General features: G+C 40.3%; 1 protein-coding gene across 1 annotated transcript in view; it reads left to right on the top strand.

Moving 5' to 3' along the window:
- The window catches only part of npas2 (neuronal PAS domain protein 2), a 74,291-nt gene that overhangs the window by 28,120 nt on the left and 22,740 nt on the right, over window positions 1-23,431 (top strand). The window contains exons 2-5 of the mRNA XM_056285385.1: window positions 13,463-13,660; window positions 17,681-17,737; window positions 21,151-21,305; window positions 23,193-23,284. Coding sequence (XP_056141360.1) covers window positions 13,605-13,660; window positions 17,681-17,737; window positions 21,151-21,305; window positions 23,193-23,284 — 360 coding nt within the window. The 5' untranslated portion in view covers window positions 13,463-13,604. The remainder of the gene's footprint in view (window positions 1-13,462; window positions 13,661-17,680; window positions 17,738-21,150; window positions 21,306-23,192; window positions 23,285-23,431) is intronic.

Raw genomic sequence — 23,431 nt, 5'->3', positions numbered from 1 at the left:
TTGAACAAAAGACACAAGATAACTAGAATTAGTAGATTAAACGTGTAGTACATAAATAAGACATTATTTAAGCAGACGCTTGACCCAAATCTATTACGTCAACTAAAAACTCGTCTGAAACAGTAAGGGAATAGTTTGGAGGGGGTGGGGCGGGGGGCAATTTTAGACCACTGTATTTGCTCACAGTGGTGAAACTCAACCTCGCCGCTGTGGCGTGAGTGTCACGGACGAGTGGCAATTTGGCTGCGATGCCCCTCATCCTCTGACCCGGATGGCGCAAAGGTGAAAAAATAAAATCAATGTGGGACCTCTCATAGTACAGCGCTACTTGTCACGCTGCGCTGCGATGCGGGGCTGCAGTTCAGACCGCACCAATAGGCTACACACAATCCCAATCAGTATGGTCTTCTCGCAAACCCGAACCCCCCCCCCACACACAAAAAAACAAAACAAAAACGAACAAGCAAAAATGAAACAAAAACAACAACAAAAAAGAAAGGGGAAAAAACGCTCCTGACAGGACATTTATCACTATTAGTATATATCGGACACGTGCTGAAGATTACAATCTGCCCCTTCTCCTCCTCCTCCTCCCTCCTCTCCTCCGCCTCCCCCTCCCCTGCACCGTCACTATTGGTTACTCTCAGTTGTGTTGCACAGCCGACTGCTTATGATGTCGTTAGCTGAGTATTGAGCTACCAGCTGACCTACTTTCTCCAGCTCTCGGCGACTCGGTCCTGTTTACAAGCGACTGCCAGCGGAGGATGTTGAGTGCAGTGCAGTGCAGTGCAGTGCATGGAAAACCGGGCGGACGGGGAGCACACTGAAACCAGGAAAGGACGGCGACTGGAATATGAGTCTTGTTGCTGCTGCTGTTGTTGATAAATAAGGTTTCGCCGAAGCTTTCAGACTTCAGTCCGAGGGGAGGGGGGCGGGGGTCGAGCGGAGCGGCTCTTCAACCCATTAATAAACCGCGTCGTTACGCAATTTCATGCGTTTAGAGGCTTGTGGCGGGTCAAGCGTTGTAGTTTCTGCAGCGTAACCAGCTATGTTGTAGTCACCCCCCCCCCGAAAAAAATGAGTAGGCTGACCAAAGAGAAGTATGGGTGCCCTTTTTCTGCTGAAGGCTTGTTTTCAAGGTAGGTGAGGTCTCGTCTTTAAACAAGTTTCAGTTGAAATGGCTGGCTGGCTGGCTGGCTGGGGGGGGGGGGCTTGTCATTGATTTGTGCCCGTTTTGAAATATTGCGACGTCAAAGTTCATGTGCGGCCTTTGCCAAATTACAGTGGAGGTGGCTGCAGTGCATGGTTAGCCTATTTCCATAGCTAGTTAATAATTTTCAAGAAGAACCAGACTGTAGGCAGCAGATTGTTGACTATAGTAGTCTGTATTAGACAAGGCTAGGTAGACCCAAGGCCCTTCAACGCTGCTCTCATATGTGTTCAGCTTACTCTGCAAGTGCCCTGGTTACAGGGTTGAAATAACCTATTTTTTTCTCTCCTTGCTATCACTGCTGATGTAATTCATGAAAAAGCCTGAACTGATTTCAGTCTTGGGCTGTCAACTAGCTGAAATGTTAAATGGTACTGGTACGTTGACAAACTTGAGAAAATACATTCATAATGCTGGGGGGGTTGACAATCATCAGAATTAACCTCCCTATTTCTTGTGGGCTCTTTTGTGTTTAACCTTCATCAGTGATTTTGTGAAAATAAAGTCGCGAATTTGATTTGTAATTAGTAAGTGTCCCTCGATCTGATCCTGGAAGAAGGCTGAGGAATCATTTATTTACCATGCATGTTGGAGGTAAAGGTCATTGAGCGTATGAAATGGTCCTCCCATTGTTTCTCTTGAGTAGGCGTAAGTGAAAGGAAGTGTTGTTGTGATGTTTCCTTATCACTTAAGGGCTCTACCCTGCATGGAAACGTTAACAGAAAGGTATAAACACAGATGAGATATCGGAGCAAAGAAAGTTTTTCAAGCTATGTTAGAAAACGTTTTTAATTTTCAATTTGGATGCCAAGTTCATACATGGTGTGTGTGTGTGTGTGTGTGTGTGTGTGTGTGTGTGTGTGTGTGTGTGTGTGTGTGTGTGTGTGTGTGTGTGTGTGTGTGTGTGTGTGTGTGTGTGTGTGTGAATTGAGGTAGAGTAAACAGTTTTAAATTATGAGGGGAACTGAAAGGTGGAACCCTGTAAGGCCAAATCCACCTGCCCATGTATAGGTGTTGTGCACTGCATGTACACATAGTTTCATGTCACACATTAACAGCGATCAAATATAAAAACGCAAGATGTTCAGATAAAAAAAGTCTTGATACCTATAGAGAAAATATCAGCCTTAATATACTGCTTGATATGCTAATACACTGCTATAACAAGGTGGCATCTTTGTTAAACTGATTTGTTGTACAGCAGATAAATACTGTGTAATCAAATTTGACCTGAGTTAGAGATGGTCGTTTTTCGGGCTTTTAAAATGTAAATATAATAAAAGAGCTCAGGAAAATTTGAACACTCGTCCGGGTGGCCTGGTGGTCTATTCCGTTGCCTACCAACATGGGGCTCACTCGTTCGAATCCCTGTGTTACCTCCGGCTTGATCAGGCATTCCTACAGACACCAGTTTAACAGATGGACCCTTAAAAAAATGGTACAGTTGGTCAAACATGAAACTTGCCTCAGCTAGTTAGAGGTGTATGCCGACCATCAGGCTTGAGCTGTGGAAAAATCAGGTGGAGGTGGCCGGGCAGAAGTCGGCGGAGATGCATTTGCTACCCTCCGATTGTCGTCCTGGATTAGCAAATAGCTGAAACTTGCCTGTCAGAATAGGAGCTTTACGGGAGATTTATGCACCCTTTGTGGTTGATTGTTGGCAACTACTCAGCCAGAGTTCACATAGTCTTTTTGAAGTAGGTAGATGGAGAAGGCTTTTAATTGTTTTACCGGCCAGAAATGCCAGACAGCACTAGCATGAAAAACCTTATGAAAAAGCCTTCTGTTCACGACATTGTTAAGTTTACCACGTTTTAAAAGCCACTTTTGAAGTCTGGCGTTCATCCTTCTCTCACAGTGCACGTATTCTAACTCTAGAAATATATATTTTTTAATGATCTGATCACTCAGATGGCCCAACTCTCATTTGAGAGCTCTGTGTGTGTTGGAGACTATGAAGGAGTGGAAATCTGGTATCCTATTCAGATGGTCACTTTATGAGCTGGTATTGGACTGTGCACCTCAAATGGTAGCCAATGTTATTTTTACAGCTTGTTCAACATATCATCAATCTATCAACATGACTCTGGGATTTATGTTTGAGGAATGATTTAAGCAATAGATCACTATCAGTTTTATTCATTGACCATTATCAATTTTATTTAGTGATTTGCTGATTATATGAAAATTGTTGCTCTGTGGTATTAGTGTTTATGTACAAACCTAAACTGTTGTCATGCATGCTATCATGACAGTAAACTCAAACCACTATTTTGTTTAGAGGACATAATATTTAAATGTACCTGGTTAATGCTAAACACACATCCACACAGGATGTTGGCGGTGCCTGCCAGGTACTTTTGTGACAAAAACTTGTGTGCAGTAAGATAAAGCGTTGGCATGATAGTGAGTTTAGGATAACCCACACAGTTCTTATACAGATGAGCATAACAGTTCTTCCCTCTTTTTCTGTTCTGTTGCTTTTTTCCATTGCCAAGAATAGACATTAGGCCTACTGTACAGTAAAGAGAAAGTGCACCATAGCATGAGTTAACCTTGAAAACACTGTCCAATGCTATACCGGTGCATAGCAATTGGTCTTTTTAAAGCAAAAAGCTTAGCTATGCTTTCGTAACTACCCATAGTTCACTCTCCATAACACAGCATCTCGGCTCTGAGCGTATCACTCATTGAACAATAGAAAGGCTGTAGATCAAATTAAAGGCAAGGACAAAAAAATTGTGTGGGATACAGATTAAGGTTTTTTTTCTTTGAAGCAATTCAGATGAAAATTTCAGTACGGCATAAGTATGGTTTTAGTTTTGACTCATTACTGTTTGCACTAGTAGAAAACCACCAGGGATATACACAAATACCTTTCTGAATGTCCCTGGTCTATGCCGCCTACCACATCATCCATATCCTCTAGATACCATTGCTCACCATTACAATCCTATTACTAGTCAAACACAATGTTTTTACACATTTATTTTGCTTAAATGTGTATAGAAATCATTATAAAAAATAGAATGAATATATTAAATAGTTTTTGTTGGTTTTTTTTTTTTCCCAATGATCTATTCATCAGTTTTGGACTCCGGAACAGTGTGTTTCTAAATCACTGTACCTCTTATTCTTTTCTAAAATGATGGGTTACACTCTAACAAGATAGCAGGTGGTGTGGTGTCACAGACAGGATATGTGCACTGTTGACATTTTAAAGTTGCCAGTATTTCCCAGCTATTGCAAATGGGTGTTGGTAATTAAAGTGTTAAGGGCCATTTCATAATCCAGATATAATGGATGCAGACTCTGTTTGCATGGACTAAAATTATGTAAAAGTGGGTGGATTTCAGTAGACATCCACATAGGTTGCCCATGGTGTTTGCATTTTTGCCTTTGAGCATATAGGTGGCGCACAAAATATGGCTTGCAAAAACTGTAGGAAATGTCGGCTGCTGGTGTGCACGGGTGCACTTGGAGTATTAAAGGCAATTGTCTGTTGACTTTCTACCCGCATACATGTGTGTGTCCTGTACTTGGAGACTATGTGGGTGCTTAAGTAACTGTTAACACAATACGACATGAATTGAAACTTTTACATTTGGTTTTTGTTTCCCTCAGACAGCTCTGTTTATAACACTATGGCAATATATACACTGACGAGCTAAAACGTTATGACCACTCACAGGTGAACCGAATAACGATCATCTCCAAACAAGGGCACATGTCGAGGTCTGGATAGATGGTAAGCGAGCAATCAGTGCTCATAGTCAATCTGTTGGATGCAGGAAAAATGGGCAGGAGTAAAGACCTGAGTGACTTTGACAAGGGCCGAATTGTTATGGCCAGACGACTGGGTCAGAACATCTCTGAAACAACAAGGCTTGTGGGGTGCTCCCAGTCAGCAGTGGTGTGAGTACCTACCAACAGTGGTCCGAGGAGGAGCAAACCACAAATAGGCGACAGGGTGTTGGGCACCCAAGGCTCATCGATGTGCAAGGGCAACGAAGGTTGTTACAGGAGGAATGTGTCAAAACACAGTACGTCACACCCTGCTGCGTTTGGGGGCTGCGTAGCCACAGACCGGTCAGAGTGACCATGAAGACCCCTGTCCACCATCGAAAGTGCCTACAATGGGCACACAAGCATTGGAATTGGACCTTGGAGCAGTGGAAGAAGGTTGCCTGGTCTTATGAGTCCTGTTTTTTTTAAATGATTTTTTCCCCCTTCCCCATTGTTGCTCCACCCCTTCTTCTGATCTGGGGAGGGCTGCAGACTACCATATGCCTCCTCCGATACATGTGGAGACACCAGCCGCTTCTTTTCACTGACAGTGAGGAGTTTCCCCAGGGGGACGTAGCGCATGGGAGGATCATGCTATTCCCACCAGTTCCCCCTCCCCTCTGAACAGGCGCCCCGATCGACCAGAGGAGGCGCTAGTGCAGTGGCCAGGACACATACCCACACCCGGCTTCCCACCCACAGACACGGCCAATAGTGTCTGTAGGGACGCCCGACCAAGCCGGAGGTAACATGGGGATTCAAACCGGTGAGCCCCGTGTTGGTAGGCAACATAACAGACAGCTACGCTACCCGGACGAGTCCCATTTCTTTTTAGACCACGTGGATGGCCATGTATGTGTGTGCCGTTTACCTGGGGAAGTGATGGCACCAGGATGCACTGTGGGATGATGACAAGCTGGTGGAGGGAGTGTGATGCTCTGGGGGATGTTCTGCTGGGAAACCCTGGGTCCAGCCATTCATGTGGACGTCTATTTGATATGGGCCATCTACCTAAACATTATTGCAGACCAGCTATACCCCTTCATGCCAATGCTATTCCCTGATGGCAGGGGCCTCTTTCAGCAGGATAACGCACCCTGCCACACTGCACACATTATTTGGGAATGGTTTGAGGATCATGTTTGAAGTGTTCAAGGTGTTGCCCTGGCCTGGGTTCTCCAGATCTTAATTTGATTGAGAATTTGTGGGATGTGCTGGACTGACAAGTCCAAGCCATGGTGGCTCCACCTCACAATTTACAGGACTTGAAGGATCTGCTGTGAATGTTTTGGTGCCAGATCCCACAGGACACCTTCAGGGGGCTTTTAGAGTCCACGCCTCGATGGGTCAGCGCTGTTTTGGCTGCACATGGAGGACTAACAGCATATTAGGCACTTGGTCATCAGTGTATGTCATAGTCAGAAAGAAAAGTAAATTGAGGCAGAAACGATGTGCACCCTATAGTTACAACTAAAGTCACAGCTCTGTAAGAATAACAAGTGACTTAATAAATTAAACAGTTTCTACTTTTAATGAGATCCTTCTCGGAAGTTTAGGCCCCCTGAGTAATCCATTTGTTGTCAGATTACAAGAGAACATGCATCTCCATCCCTTTTAATGGGAGGGTAATAAGCAGGTTTGGTCATGACTTTGAACAAGAGTATATTGACTCCTCTGTCATGAGTTCAGGTAGCCAATTTAAGGTTGAACCCCTCAGGGCCTACGTGTAACAAGACCCTGTTGTTTTTTAAACTCTATACATTGCAAGGTGTGGTTTAACCTCAATACAGTCAGATAATGTGGGTTTACATGTGAGGCTGAATCTTGACTGATTTTGCAGAAGGTCAAGAATGAATTCAGCAGTCACCTTATTTTACGTTTGTCATGAACTCAAAAATGAGTCAAACAGTTTTCTAATTTTTCCAATTTTTCATTTTTCTCATATTTCTCATTTTCTCAAAAATATTTTCTCATTTACTTGTGGAAACCTTTTAGGTATAAAGTGAGAATTGCAGTCTCAGTTGAGTTAATGAAGACCTTCATCATTCTCAACAATGTCCAAAATGTTTGAATGTCAACATTTTTTCAATATATATGGATTTTAAGAACAACTCGTATATTTTATTCTCCTATTTTAAGTCAAGTTTATTTGTATAGCCCAAACTCACAAGGTAGTCCCGAAGGGCTTTACAATCAGTACAGTATACAACAATATGCGCGATGCGACAGGTTGGCAGAAGAAAGCAGGTTGCTGCCTCCATATACAAACCCACACACAAAAGCTGATTTTTCTTGAACTTGTGAGGACCTTCATTGACCACATTCATTCCCTAGCCCCTAGCCCCTAACCCTTACCATCAGACATACATGTATGACCTTAACCCTTACCCTAACCTTAACCTAACCCTGAACCCAAATCTTAACCCTGAAATAGACCCTTGAAGAAGTGACGACTGGCTAAAATGCCTTCATTTAGCAAAAATACTCTCATTGTTAAAAACTGAAATTGGTTCCCACAAGTTAATCTGAATAAATATGCACACATACACACACACACGCACGCACGCATGCACGCACACACACACACACACACACACACACAAATGATTTTGTTTCTTCGTCCTTTTTGAAGAATTTCTCTATATTGTCATATTTTTGCCTTATTCATGTGAACACAGGAAACTATGGGTCCAGGATGGTCAAGCATTTTCAAAATATTGCTATTAGAAATTTGTCTTTTCTTTCTATTTGTCCTTTTATTTGTCAGGCAAAACCGAGTTTTACATTTATTCACATTTGTATCTCCTTCTGTTGCTGGAGGCCGGTGTGAGGCTGAAAGCCAGTTCAGCATGGAGCCATGGATGAGCTCTGGGCAAAGCTAGATAATCAGCAGAGGGCCTGTGTCATGTCTAAACATAACTGTAGGGCCAGCAAACCAAATCTTCTGTTTGACTCTCGATTCTTGATTATTCAGTGTAATTGCAAATTTTCTTTAGGTTTCATAACTTTTCCCTTCAGGCATCTTGTGGAAATATAGATTTAAATAGAATCAATGTAAAGAAATTTGGTTAGCTTATCCTCTGACTCATTCCTTAGCCTACCTGCTTTCCTTCATGTTTGCTTGTTTAATTCGCTGTCTGTCTTTCTTGATTTTACAAGAATATGAGAAACCCATTTTTGCCATTATAATAACATTGAGAGTGAAATATAACAAAATCCTACATGTGGCTTATTTCATGTGGTCACAAGAGTTACCAGCCATATTCAATTAGTTGACGAACAGCCTCACTGGGCACAATGAAATTTAATTCACTTTAAGGTTTTGCTCTCTGGCAGAATATTGGTCTTTTTGTGTTTGCTGAAAAATTCAAGTCAAAGAAAACAGGCTGAAGCTTTACACAAGAACCCTTACTTGGATTGGGCTTCCAATTTTTAATGAGTATTGTTTTCTTTTTTTATATATACTCGTGATAAAATGAAAGCTTAATAATCACAGTTGTAACTTTCAAGGAACACAGTTACCCTGAAAATTGAAAAACATTGATTTAATGCACACATTATACGGTTTCTTTTATTCTCATTGAAGATTCCTCACTTGAACAATATATATATATATATATATATATATATATATACACTACCGTTCAAAAGTTTGGGATCACCCAAACAATTTTGTGTTTTCCATGAAAAGTCACACTTATTCACCACCATATGTTGTGAAATGAATAGAAAATAGAGTCAAGACATTGACAAGGTTAGAAATAATGATTTGTATTTGAAATAAGATTTTTTTTACATCAAACTTTGCTTTCGTCAAAGAATCCTCCATTTGCAGCAATTACAGCATTGCAGACCTTTGGCATTCTAGCTGTTAATTTGTTGAGGTAATCTGGAGAAATTGCACCCCACGCTTCCAGAAGCAGCTCCCACAAGTTGGATTGGTTGGATGGGCACTTCTTTGAGCAGATTGAGTTTCTGGAGCATCACATTTGTGGGGTCAATTAAACGCTCAAAATGGCCAGAAAAAGAGAACTTTCATCTGAAACTCGACAGTCTATTCTTGTTCTTAGAAATGAAGGCTATTCCATGCGAGAAATTGCTAAGAAATTGAAGATTTCCTACACCGGTGTGTACTACTCCCTTCAGAGGACAGCACAAACAGGCTCTAACCAGAGTAGAAAAAGAAGTGGGAGGCCGCGTTGCACAACTGAGCAAGAAGATAAGTACATTAGAGTCTCTAGTTTGAGAAACAGACGCCTCACAGGTCCCCAACTGGCATCTTCATTAAATAGTACCTGTTAGAGCCTGTTTGTGCTGTCCTCTGAAGGGAGTAGTACACACCGGTGTAGGAAATCTTCAATTTCTTAGCAATTTCTCGCATGGAATAGCCTTCATTTCTAAGAACAAGAATAGACTGTCGAGTTTCAGATGAAAGTTCTCTTTTTCTGGCCATTTTGAGCGTTTAATTGACCCCACAAATGTGATGCTCCAGAAACTCAATCTGCTCAAAGAAGTGCCCATCCAACCAATCCAACTTGTGGGAGCTGCTTCTGGAAGCGTGGGGTGCAATTTCTCCAGATTACCTCAACAAATTAACAGCTAGAATGCCAAAGGTCTGCAATGCTGTAATTGCTGCAAATGGAGGATTCTTTGACGAAAGCAAAGTTTGATGTAAAAAAAATCTTATTTCAAATACAAATCATTATTTCTAACCTTGTCAATGTCTTGACTCTATTTTCTATTCATTTCACAACATATGGTGGTGAATAAGTGTGACTTTTCATGGAAAACACAAAATTGTTTGGGTGATCCCAAACTTTTGAACGGTAGTGTATATATATATTTTTTTTTATTTCCCCCCTTTTTCTCCCCAATTGTACTTGGCCAATTACCTCACTCTTCCGAGCCATCCCGGTTGCTGCTCCACCCCTCTGCCGATCCGGGGAGGGCTGCAGACTACCACATGTGTCCTCCGATACATGTGGCGTCGCCAGCTGCTTCTTTTCACCTGACAGTGAGGGGTTTCTCCAGGGGGACATAGCGCGTGGGAGGATCACACTATGCCCCCCAGTTCCCCCTCCCCCCGAACAGGTGCCCCGACCGACCAAGACACATACCCACATCTGGCTTCCCACCCGCAGACACGGCCAATTGTGTCTGTAGGGATGCCCGACCGAGCCGGAGGTAACACGTGTATTCGAACTGTTGAGCCCCGTGTTGGTAGGCAATAGAATAGACTGCTATGCTACCCGGACGCCCTCACTTGAGCAATATTTAGCAACAGCTAATAATTGTTGAAAATGTTTTATCCTGTGCTGGGGACACATGGACTTCATCTTCTAATTTTGCCATAGCTCTCTCCTAGGAAATATAGTCAGAAAGCTAATCTAGTAGGCCACAGTAGCATGCATGTGTTGGAAGAGAACTTATATCAAGTTACAGGTGTTCAAGCTGTGACATCTAAAATATAACCCAGTTGTATGGTGAAAGACATATAGAAGAACAAAGGCTGCTCTTTCAGTGTGCTTTTCTTGTGTACATTTTTTGTAGATTTTTTTTTTTGTGTAAACACAACATCCATTGCACGTTGTCCGTCTTGGGAGAGAGATCCCTCCTCTGTTGTTCTCCCTGAGGTTCCTTCCTATCTTTTCTCTCTGTTAAAGAGTTTTTTTGGGGGAGTTGTTCCTTATCCAATGCGAGAGTCTAAGGGACAGGATGTTGTGTTGTTGTAAAGCCCCTTGAGGCAAATTTGTAATTTGTGATATTGGGCTATATAAATAAAATTGACTTGACTAGATGGAGAAAGAAAATTAAATATTCCATATCTTACACTCAGAATTTACAAGGGCTGTACTGATACTGGTATCAGATATCGGGCCAAAACTGGGCCAATATGGAGGAGTACTGGTATTGGAGACTTTACCGATGACTAAAATCCAATACCGAAAGCCATGAGTAAAATGTCATTAATTAAAGCAAAATGGCTTGATTTATTGCATTTCTGTCCCATAAAGCCTGTATTTCTTCAATGGTGAAAATTTTGATTCTATTTCAGTTATTTTGCCCATTGACACCAAATTAATGGTATAAGTCTGAACTGTTCAGCAACAAAAAGTAATGGATCAGATTGGTACTCGGCTGAAACTTTAAGATCTGTACTTTGAATTGGTATTGGCAATAAAAAAGTGATATTGCCACATCTCTACAATTTACAATATTGGTCAGTTTTGCATATAGCTAATGTTAAAAAAGTCTAATTGAAAATAGGCCAGCAACAAAATGGTCAAAATTTCAGGCTGTTTTGGATATTTAATGGAATGTATTTTTTCCCCAAAGAAAATTCAGCTCCAATAACGTGGTGAGTTTTGTATAGACTGTCCCTAACGAGCTATTGTTGAGAAGCCGCAGGATGACCATGAAAAACACCAATTGACTGGAGTGCTCGTGTAAATCAACCTCCTCGACCTAAAGCCAGAGATCAGTTTACAAAAGAAACCTCTCATCACTCCTCTTCCCTTTCATTGCATTCCCACAAACTGACAAAATTCATCAGTGTGAATGTACAAATGTTAGCTTATTTCAGCCAAAAGCAAATGTCATAGCACCTTATTAAGTGAACTCCTTAGCAGGAGCAACACACCTACCCATTAAAAATTGGTTGTATTTATGACCGTTTAACCAGAATTCAGTTTTTCTACATGAAATTCCTAATTTTCTAATAAACAATATCATATCATTCAAATCATAGCTAATAGCGCAGTTGCTGCCGCTTGGGAGCAAAATGTCCCCACTAGTGGCCATCGACCTTTAGTTAAGGGAGTGCTGGAAGACATGGTAAATATAGTTGTGCCTGGCCCATCCATTCGTATCACAATGGAGTGTTGCTTAAAGGCAAAGTGGATACTAAACCCCTTGCTACAAACATATATATCCTACATTCAAATCACCTGGCTTCCCCATTTGTAATGAATCCTCTTCCAGTAGCAAACGGGATAAAAATGTGTTGTGGCCTATTCCAACCCGTACTCACATGATGCTGCTGCAGTTTGGGGTTGTATAAGGACAAGAATCCTTAGAGGCCAGACTCACTGGATAGACAGACATGAAATCTTTTTGACTAATTATTCCCTTTTGATTGCATCCAGCTAACTGTTATACATCCCCTCTGGTATTATTCTTCTAAAAGTGGGTATTATTTAGATTGAGAGAGCAATCCAAAATTAATAACCATGGTGGTTCCCCCTGAGGCCACTTCCCAAAGGAAATGGGCACAGAGTAACCACTGTCAGCCATACAGAGGTTTATTTAATAAAACATGCCACCAACCATCAAAACCAACCGTCAATTTAAATCGGGATTGACTGAAAGAGGTATGTCATGTTTGCTTGTTCTGCTACAGGAAACATTGTAATTTGAAGTGATGACAGCTTGGAACCTTTTTACCGTTTTTTTTTCTTTCTTTAATCCCCTATTTTGTATGAATATAGTCAAATGCTTTAAATTAGGCTTACAAAGCTGTATCTTCTTGGTTAAATTGATTAGCATTTAGGAGACTAGCATTAGTTGGACACCCGGGCTGTCACCACTCAGTCCAACCTTAAAGGAAGTCTGAAATAGCCTACCTCTTCCTATACATGTAACCCCCCCCCTTCTGAATTGTAGCCCAATTCAGACATTGTTTTGATAACAGTGTGTGCTTGTTTGTCTGCAGTTGGCCAAGGCTAGTCCATTTAAGTTCTTTTTTATTTGCCATAGATAAAGACTTTTAGGAGTCCCAGAGGTGTTTTCTTCGTGTTGTTAAGCTTCTTTTATTCAGTGGATGTGAATGAGGTTGCTCCTCTGCCTGCTTTGTTATGGTGGGTTATCAAAAGAAATGTCTGCCTCTGGCATTTTTCTAGGTCAAAGGAGCCCCTCCTGTGCACTGTACTTCTTTAGCACTGAACTGCTGTATCCAGGTGGAAACCAACGAGGGATAATGCATTGTAAAATGCATGCTAAAGCCTTCACATAAAGATAACTCAGTTGCTATCATTTTAAACTGATGACAGAATACAACGCATTTATGTATGTATTTATTCAGTTTTTGTTTTAGTTCGATGGAAATATCGTGCTTGTTTGAATCTGTTTAGCAATTTGAGGATAGTGCAAAGATATACGTACAGAAAAATCAGAAGCAGAATCAACTTTATTGGCCAAGTGTATTTACGCACACGAGGAATTTGACTCCGGTACACAGCAGTTTCCAGCACTTGCAGACATCATTCACACAGAAAAAAAAAAGGGAAAAAAAGGAGTGCATATTTTCAAGGTTCTGGTAGCCATCTTCAAGAAACCGACAGTGCTTAATGTTACATATGCCAACAAAAGTTTTGAGTTTACACATCCTCTACATTATGGCCTATGGTAGTCATATATACAAACACAACCTGGTTGGAATTGTTTTAATGAATTATATTTGCTTTGCAGGTTTTGGAGTTTCTTTGGTGGACTCAAAGAAGGGGCGAGGGGCTGGTGACTGGTAGTCTTTTTCCAAGACGTTTCCAATACTGTCTGCGCGGATGGGATTTATAAGACTTCAGAAAGGGCCTGGTTGGGAAAGGGAGTGACTATGGACAACATTTCCGACTTTGGTGGCTCCTGTCCATCCAGCCGGAGGGAATGGGAGTGAGTAACCAGTACCAGTTTACTCGACTTTCTGATTTACATTTGTTTTTCTTGTGCAGTATGCTTCTACTAAATGTGTTTTCTGTAAATAACAATTAAGCACTTGAATTATATAATGGGTAATTATATAAGTGATGTCTCATTTTAGGGCTGATTGATGTTGAAAAAAAAATCCTCATTGCAATGATTTCACCAGATAAATGCAGCTTTTATCTTTCAAGGCTCCGTTTGCATAAAGAATGTATCAGTCCAGCAGTGATGGAGGTGATTTAGAGCCAGGAAATAAGGTAGTTGTCCAAGAAGTCATTCAATCAGACTCAATTACATTATTTGTCAGATGAGCCAGAATATTTTCTTGCAAGAGTAGTCATAAAAAAGCAGACCTTGCTAGATTTCATTTTCGATCAAGCAGTAAGAGTTTTAGCCCAACATGACTGACCGGTTCAGTTTGCCTTGCAATGCATTCTTTGCAATGTGACTATTGCACATTTATATTGCAATGTCAATTCTGAAACAATACATTGTTCAGCCCTCCCTCACTATGATTAATTATAAACTATCAGCCTTGAATATTTAAATTTCTAGATTTGGGCTAGCATGATTATGTTTGCTTGTGGATCCATACTGATAAACATTTTGGTTGCTTTTATTCTCTGGTTTGGAGATTGAACATGTAACCATCACATCCCATTTACAATGATTTAGGAAAAGTTCTTATCCTGGTTATGAAAAACCTGAATGGAATATCAGGGTTGTCCTGGTTGAGGATGCTGATGCACATGTTTAATTTTGTTTTCTAGCCCTTTTTACCATGTATATTCTCATTTTTGATATCATAGCTGCAGGCCTCTAGACATGTTGATTTGTTTAATGTTCTTAAGGTCTGCTCTTAAGTATGGACACAATCATGATCACAAAGCTATGTGTCAAAAGTGATAAGGATATTGCAAAAGTTGCTACTGGTACCACCATCCTTTGTCATTGTTCTGCCTTGTCTGTCTAGTTCTGTCTAGTTGTGCTAGTGAAAGCCCAAGGTAGGAGTACAGGTGATTTGTTACTCCATTTATTTGTTGTCACATGACTATAAGCCTTCAGGATGGAAATAACAATGGTTTACTTTTAAAATTGTCCCCCTTCCTGTAGAGGTAGGCAATAAGGAATCTAAAACAAGACAAGAAAAAAAAAATTTTTTTTCTTTACCCATTTCTACCAGCCCTCCATCCCCTCACCTGGTGCATATACGGTCTCTTACTGAGAGAACAGAAAGTATGATTTTTATGTAATGCAATATAACCACACCAACACCAAAGAAAATGTATTTTGATTTGCAATTGAAAATAGACACTGCTTATTCCTTTAACAAGTAAGGAGGAGATAGAGTAGGGCAGATTATATGTAGCTACTGAGGTTATTTATTCGCTAGCTGTAGACAAAGCAAAAATATGTCAGTCCCTATCATTCAAATATTGTGCTCATTTAAATAGCAATGTCAACTGCAAATTTCTTTGTTTAGTGTGAAAACTGGTCCCAGTATAAAATAACGCTATATATAGTAAAGTCCTGTGAGTGCACTCGCTACACAGCATTCCCCTGCATACCCTCCATTACCACCCCTGCATGTTGTAGTCACACTCTTTATTTTAGCCAAAGCCACATTCCCCCGGCATATTCTGCAATACACATCTATGAGAGAGAGAGAGAGAGAGAGAGAGAGAGAGAGAGAGAGAGAGAGAGAGAGAGAGAGAGAGAGAGAGAGAGAGAGAGAGAGAGAGAGAGAGAGAGAGAGAGAGAGAGAGAGAGAGAGAGAGAGAGAGAGAGAGAGAGAGAGAGAGAGAGAGAGAGAGAGAGAGAGAGAGAGAGAGAGAGAGAGAGAGAGAGAGAGATGAAATCGAGGCACAACAATAAACCAAATTAGAAGTGACTAGATTAGAAGTTCTTGCTTTAACCATATCTTTAGACCTCTCGAGAAAACGAGAAAATGTCTGTACAGATGGAGGGGAAAGTCTGACAAAGTATCCTACATACCAGAGAGTGCATATAAACAGATTATCCCTCATAAATCACGACAAACGAGGCTAAATTAAGGAAACAAGCTATTTGGGATAGTCTGAGTGTGTGTATAAACATATATATATATATGAGACATGAGACTCCCTTTGCAATGAGGTTACATTTCTTACATAATTATTATTATTATTATCATAATTATTGTATTGTTGTTGTTAAATATGTATGTTGTTTCACAGGATTTTTCAATCATTACATTGTGATTTTGTGATTTGATTTTTTTTGTAATTGGCATTTATCAGAACTCGATTTCAGTGGGGATTTTTTTCCCAAGTTTAGCTAGGCAAGGCATTTTTAGCCATCCTTAACAACAATAAAAACAAGAGATGCCATTATTACATTCTCATCTAGTTTAGATTGTGGCCAGCATTCTGGTCTCATCACAACCAGTGACCGTCTTCTATTTAGAAATAAGCTGGCTTTTAAGAGTTGGTTAAAAAAACAAGTCCTTTTAAATGCTGATCCCTCTCCTCTCCCCTTAACCAAGCCAGGGTAAAATGATGTGCTGCAACCTTGCCCATCAGCAGACATGCAAAAACACACACATGCACACTTGCCCCTACACTCCTCTCTCTTACCATCTCCTCTGCTCCCTGGAGTGTTATTGTTCATTATTTGTGTTATTTGATTGTTTGCATGTTACTGTGTTTTTGTGTACAACAAGCTGCTCCAAACAAATTGCCCCTAGCGGGATTAATAAAGTTGTTTTGTTTTGTATTGTATTTGCATTGTGGTAGCATAGTTGTGTTGTCATGTTGTGCATGCCAATGTTGGGTGGATGTTGCAGGTGTTAGGTAACTGTCAGGCGGGTAGGAGATTTTAGGTGGATGACAGTAACGCAGGTCTCAGTGTGCCTGTGTGGTGCAGCCCTGTTGAGTGTGCCGGGTGTGGTTTTAGAGGGGGGTTAGTTGCGGGTAACTACAATATGCTGATGAACTTTGTTTTCAGGTGTTGTGGGTGTAACTCAACAAAACATCAGGGAAGGAATGCAATAATTACATAGGCCCACATTCACATGCTATTCAATGCTGTAACATTTAGATAAATTGGGTTTTTGAATGGATGCATAACTATGATGACGTAGACCCATGTCCTCTCTATAACCATTTATGTACACCGTTTTGTGTTTTTTTTCTGCCTAAAATGGGCTTCTGTGTGAGCACTGGCACAAGGAATTGTAGAATCCCGTTTGTCGGTAAATTTAGCAAATTTGGGGTTTCATGACATTTAACACAAGTTAAACATAAGTGTTTTGTTTAATTTCTGTAATTAAAAGAATACATGTTTGCTCTTTGTGTCTTCTTTGTTTGCATATTTGAAGGCTTACTTCACCCGTACGTTTATAGGAGCAACTTAGCTGTGAGCTTTCAGGGGTTATTCAATTGTTTAGATAACCGTGGGCCAAACTTTATATTTATAAAGTATAAACATGTATATCGTCAGTGGGTTTTTAGTGAGCTATTAAACATTTACAAACACAACTTTTATTTAATTCACGTTTTACTGCTGTATTGATCAACCATTCAGCACATACACCATTTGCAGTGGTGTCTGTAAAAGTAATGGCTTGCTGCTGTGTGTCACGTTTTCTTCTGTTAACTAGGTCATTGTACGTGAACAGGAACACTACTGTATTTGCATGACTTTCAATTTGACCACAGTTAGTTTCTGACAACCTTCTGAGGTGGTTTGCGTTATCGGATGCTAAGCAACTTTGGTGCATTTAGACATTGAGTTTTGTTGGCACCATTTGGACAAAATCCTGATATTCATGGTGCATGCTAATGCCAAGCACAATTGGGGTGAAATGTGTATTATGTCTGTGGAAGCAAGTCCCCTCAAAATATCTGGTAATGATATTTTACAGCTGTTTAAACTAGGCAGTATATCCTAATCGCTCGAAAACACAATAAGCGGGAAAAAAAATTCAACTTCTTCTCTTTTTTTCTGCAGCACCAACAGCTGTGTGGAAGACTTAATGGATGAAGATGAGAAAGATAGGGCAAAAAGGTACCCCATTTTGTGTTTGTTTGTGTTAGTTGCTATGACTTTTTAAATATACGTGTGTAAATGATTTGCAAGCATCTTGATTGAGTGTGAAGTTTGTACAGAAGACAGGAAGGAAGACATGGAAAAATGAAAAAGAGGATTTTTTTTTGGCCATTGGTAAATGCTCCAGGGCTGGTAAAATTTCAGATACACAAAATGTGAGAGTCAATCTGTTTGGTATGTTCTTGTAAGAGGCCATAGATTTCCTCATGTGAATTGTGAATTTATTTATACTTTGTTTGCTCATTTTAACTTAATCTCTGTAGACAAAATAATTGATACTTTTATATAATTTCAAACTGATCAAACTTTAATTTTCTTTTTCAAAAAATAGCTTTTATGTCTATTCTTCTTTGTCAGTAAAATTAATAGAAGTCGTCATTCCCTACTTGGCTGAAACTTTTCCAAGGATTATCATTAATATAAACAGACACTTTTACTGCAAAGACTGTAGTAAAGAATTAATACGATTCAAGCACTCACATTTTGATAAGAAATGCAGATAACCTGCTAAAATGACAAGATGTTACTTTTATTTACTGATTATTCTTATTCTTATTATTCTTATTATCATTATTTTATTTGTTTCTGTTTCCTCTCTTAAAGAGGAGGCTGAGCTTTGTGTAGCCATAGTCTTTTTAATTTTAATAATTGTTTTAATCCACAGTAGTAATGTTTTTCTCCATTATTTAAATCTAAAGTAATTTAATGTTGTCATGTTATCCTTCAAAATCAATGGGATTGTTACACAAAGTAAATTGTAGTAGTTTCAAATGAGAATATTCTCCATAAATCCCTGGCTATATTTTACATGATCATAACTTTATTTTATTTCACATATTTTTCTTAGATGCATCCAGAAATTAAACTCAACAGCCATTACAATGCATAGAAAGGTATACATGTGTATACACGTGCTTGTAACTTTACAATGTTCCTGTCCAAAAATAAAATCCTCTGTGCATAGAATAATACATTAAACAACTGCTTTGCTATTGTATAGTGATAAAACTGACAAAATATGAGAGTTGTTACACCTACAGTAGCCATGTACACACACTTTTGATAAGATATCAAAACTCTCCTTTAAAATAACTGCTCTAAAGGAACTAATGTCAAAGTGCGTAATGTGACACAGTATTTTAAGGAGATGTTTGTCCATCACATATGAAGAGTTTTCTCGCTGAGTGGGCAAAGTTTAAAAAAATTGGGCAAGGTGGCTTGTTGACAAGAGAGAACATCACCTAAATGGAAGGTTGTGGGTTTGAACCTTTTGTCTGTCCCTAAAAGGAACACTGCAACTCCTGCTGCTGCTGTGCTCTGACCCCTTTGGTTTTAATGTGTGGCTGTCTGTGTGTGTCAGACGTATTTGTCAAACACCGTCAACAGTCCTAATAACTAAGTGCAATGCACAATTGGAGTGTTCTACATATGGGGTTTGCTCTTGCATTATTCACACCAGTACTGCAGGAGTCCAGAGCCACCTCCAGCCACTGATGATGTATTCGTCTTTAAACATCAGAAGTACAGACGTACTGGGGAGTCCGGGTAGCGTGGCGGTCTATTCCGTTGCCTACCAACACGGGGATCACCAGGCGTCCCTACAGACACACACAATTGGCCGTGTCTGCGGGTAGGAAGCCGGATGTGGGTATGTGTCCTGGTTGCTGCACTGGCGCCTTCTCTGGTCGGTCGGGGTGCCTGTTCAGGGGGGAGGGGGAACTGGGGGGAATAGCATGATCCTCCCACGTGCTACGTCCCTCTGGCGAAAGGCTTCACTGTCACGTGAAAAGAAGCAGCTGGCTTCTTGGCGGCTGGCCACATGGTAGTCTGCAGCCCTCCCCGGCTCGGCAGAGTGGGTGGAGCAATGACCGGGACGGCTCGGAAGAGTGTGGTAATTGGCTGGGTACAATTGGGGAGAAAAAGGGGAAAATCACACACACACACACACACACACACACACACACACACACACACACACACACACACACACACTGTGATGGCCTGGTGGCCTGTCCAGGGTGTCTCCAGGCCTGCCGCCCAATGACTGCTGGGATAGACTCCAGCATCCCTGCGAGACCCTGAGAGCAGGATAAGTGGTTTGGATAATGAATGGATGGAATATATACATATATATATTTATAAAACTTTGTTCAAAGAAACACTCAATGGTAGGGAAAGTGCTCAACAAATAAGCAATAAGCATATAGCAGTCATGATTGCTTATGGCATGAAACAGGCTTGTACTGTCTCATAAAGAATTTACTTGACTCACTGGATTAATTTGCTCCTTATTTGTTGAGCACTTTCTCTACCGTTGAGTGTTTCTTTTAACAAAATTATATATAATCTGATATGTATGGAAAATTTTGAGCTGTGGAACATGGTTACTTAAGGGGGAAAAAAAGCACAAAAAAAAGTCATGTTCTGTCTTAAACTCGTATTTACTCTAATGTTGATCCATTCTGCAGGTATTATGGAAGAAACTTGGTGTTCTTGTTTTGAGGACTGTTGCTGCTCTTCTTCCATCTTCCCCCTCACTATTTCACTCCTTTTTTCTTTTTTTACGGAAATTGCCTTTTGTTGTTCTGTCTTCAGCTAAATGCACTGTTGCTGTCTTGGTCCGCTGCCCTCTGTAACTGTAACAAAGATCCTTGAGCTCAAAGATAAATAACAGGGACGTACATAGTGTCATCGATGCAAAGCACAACTGTTATGTGACTTTGTGCTGAACAAAATGATATGAGATCATGGTCTTAAGTTTGTAATGGAAGTAGACCTAGTACTGAAAGCACATTCTAAACTGGGTAGCTCATCTGGTTCATGTTTTTAGCTCACCAACAACTCAGAAAAGCAAGGTGACACATCATAAACACTTAAATACTTTTAATGAATTAAAAGATTGATTTGATTGAACGCATTAAAGGTGATGAAGCATGCCTTACTTGCATCTCTGTTTATGAAATTTCTGAAATCCTGACTTGAATGAAACCATATAGGCAATATTAGGTGATAGGTTTATGAGGGAGACACTATCTATAGTGGGGGTGCAGAAAAATTATATTTTGCCATTTGACTTACCAATGAGGATTGTGATATTGATTTAAAAAAAAAGTGCCAAGTCTTTTGCATATATTTTTAGATGCACTTACTTTGAAACATTTTTGGAGGGTTGCCAGCCCCCACCCCAAATCTACACAGATAGTAGAGCTAAACATAAGACTAAATGTAAATTTGTTGGTGAGTTAGAGGCCAGGTTCGAGAGATGCTTCACATGTCAAAAATTTCACCTACTGGCCAGTTAAATGACAGGGATGAACTGTTGCTAATATTCCTACTGATTGGTAATTGTATTTCTCTCCTGACTGGTTAAGGGCATCACGTAACAAATCGGAAAAGAAACGAAGAGACCAGTTCAATGTACTCATCAAGGAACTATGCACCATGCTGCAGGGCCAGGGCCATCCGCGCAAGATGGACAAGTCGACCATATTGCAGAGAACTATTGACTTCTTACAGAAACAGAAAGGTAAGTGTACACATTGCCTTTTTTAGCCAACAATCATTTTGTCATTTTAGAATCGCCATGTGACTTATAAATGATTTTCAATGCGTGTGCATCTGTACATGCACATTCATGTACTGCACATGTGAACATGCTTAACTTTAAACATGATTGTGGACATACTCCAGTACTAACCATAGACTGATATAACCATTGACTTTTAACAATGGCAAGGTTGTCTCTGCACTAATAAACAAGGGCATTAAAACAAAATGCCAACTATTTCATTATTGCTGCAAATGCAAGGGCTCGATGCATTATGAAAAACCTAAATGTTACTTTATACCCGTCGTAACAGAGAAGGACATTTCAGCACAACTACAAAAACGAGTGCATACAGGGCCTTTGAAATTGCAATGTTCCTTCAAGTTAAGATCCTATTTAAATGTTAAGTTGTGGATTTTTACCTTCAATTCAAAAAACAGACATCCTAGTACATGTTTAAGCCTTTGACATATAGAAACATTCCACAATGTTTATTTCCAAAATATACACTACTTAATTTGTGCTTGAGCTTGCACCTTTCAGTTTTGGACCATGTGTGTTGAGGCCCCTCCTTTGTGATGATCCCCCACCTCTTGTGGCAAGCAAAGTTAATTTTTGTTGCTGTATTTTTTTCCACAAAAAACCCCCCAAAAAAAACCAGGTCTGTGACCTAACTGCTTCCATTAGAGCAGCTGCAGGCATTGGGATGGCCAAATGGCAGTGGCAAATTTTTGTTTTTATTCGCCTGAATGTGTGTGAAGTTAGTCATATGTGGTTATTCATACAAGAATGTATACAAAGTCATTCAATTAACAGTTAAGGACTGGATTAATCATGCATTTTGATAAAAAAAATTATATTATTTTCAGCTATTAGTTTTTAGAATTGGTGATGAGATGAATAATTTGGTAGTCCCCTCTGTTTTTTTTCTTCTTCTTTCAAACCTGTATTTACCCAGGGTAGTAGGCTGAGCATGTGTGCTCTTTTTCAGCAATGCCCTGCTACACATTCACATGGTTCTACACATTCACACTTGGGCACTGCCCAGTACAACCACAGTCTTCACTGGTTGCCACTGAGCAGCTCCACTGGAGCAGTTTTTTGGGGGGTTAAATGCCTTGCTCAAGGGCATAAGGCGTGGGTATTGGGAGGGGAGAGCACTGTTAATTCACCCACCCCACCACATTTTCCTGCCAGTCCAGGGATCGAACCGGCAACCTTCCAGTCACAAGCTCGCTTCTCTTACCATGGCCGCCCCACAAAGTTAATGGGGGGCTACTGGGTGGTTATGGGTGATTGCTGTTACATTGTGATTTTTTTCTTTTTCTTTTTCAGATATGGTATATTAATCATCTATGCATTTGTGTTTTGATATTGTTATGAGTTGATTGTGTTTAAAGGCTTCATTTTAGATTTGCAATAAAAGTGATCATTTAAACGTGGTATATCATGGTATAAACGTAGTATATTTAAATGTGGTATAACAGTCATGAGGGAAATGTAGGAAAATGTCAGTATAGTATAGCCGTTCGATGTTGCCCACATCATGACGATATAAAGCACCACTGTGGTGTCCAATGTGTTTGCCATACTGTTGTGTTGATACACTCCGAGACCGCTCCCCGTACAGTCAATCTGCTGGATCACCAGCCCATCGTGTTCCAGGACACAATCATTTACAAATTAAGCACCGATAATACAATAGTGTCTGGTTCCAGAGAAGCTGTTGTATGATCATATGCTGTTTTGGTGACTGATTTAACATTTTTTAAAAAAAATCATGATAAGAATGTACATGTGGTTTCATGCATATCAGCAGTTAATACATGTGCCCCTTCCCTGTCTCCCACCCCTCACCTCCCTTAGATATCACAGCACAGAATGAATCTTGTGATATAAGACAGGACTGGAAGCCGTCGTTCCTCAGTAATGAGGAGTTCACCCAGCTAATGCTGGAGGTAAAGCCAAGAACTACACCTCTGTCCCGACAGAACACTCTAAGCTGGTTGACATTTTGTTAGAAAAATTTTAAGCCTAATGTCTTTAATATGTGTCAATAAAGCTTCTCTTTTATTGCAGCTCAGGTAATGAGCCAGAGAACTAAC

The sequence above is a fragment of the Lampris incognitus genome, chromosome 8, assembly GCF_029633865.1.
Source record: "Lampris incognitus isolate fLamInc1 chromosome 8, fLamInc1.hap2, whole genome shotgun sequence".
Lineage (NCBI taxonomy): Eukaryota > Metazoa > Chordata > Actinopteri > Lampriformes > Lampridae > Lampris > Lampris incognitus.
This window is presented reverse-complemented; position numbering and strand designations above follow the sequence as displayed.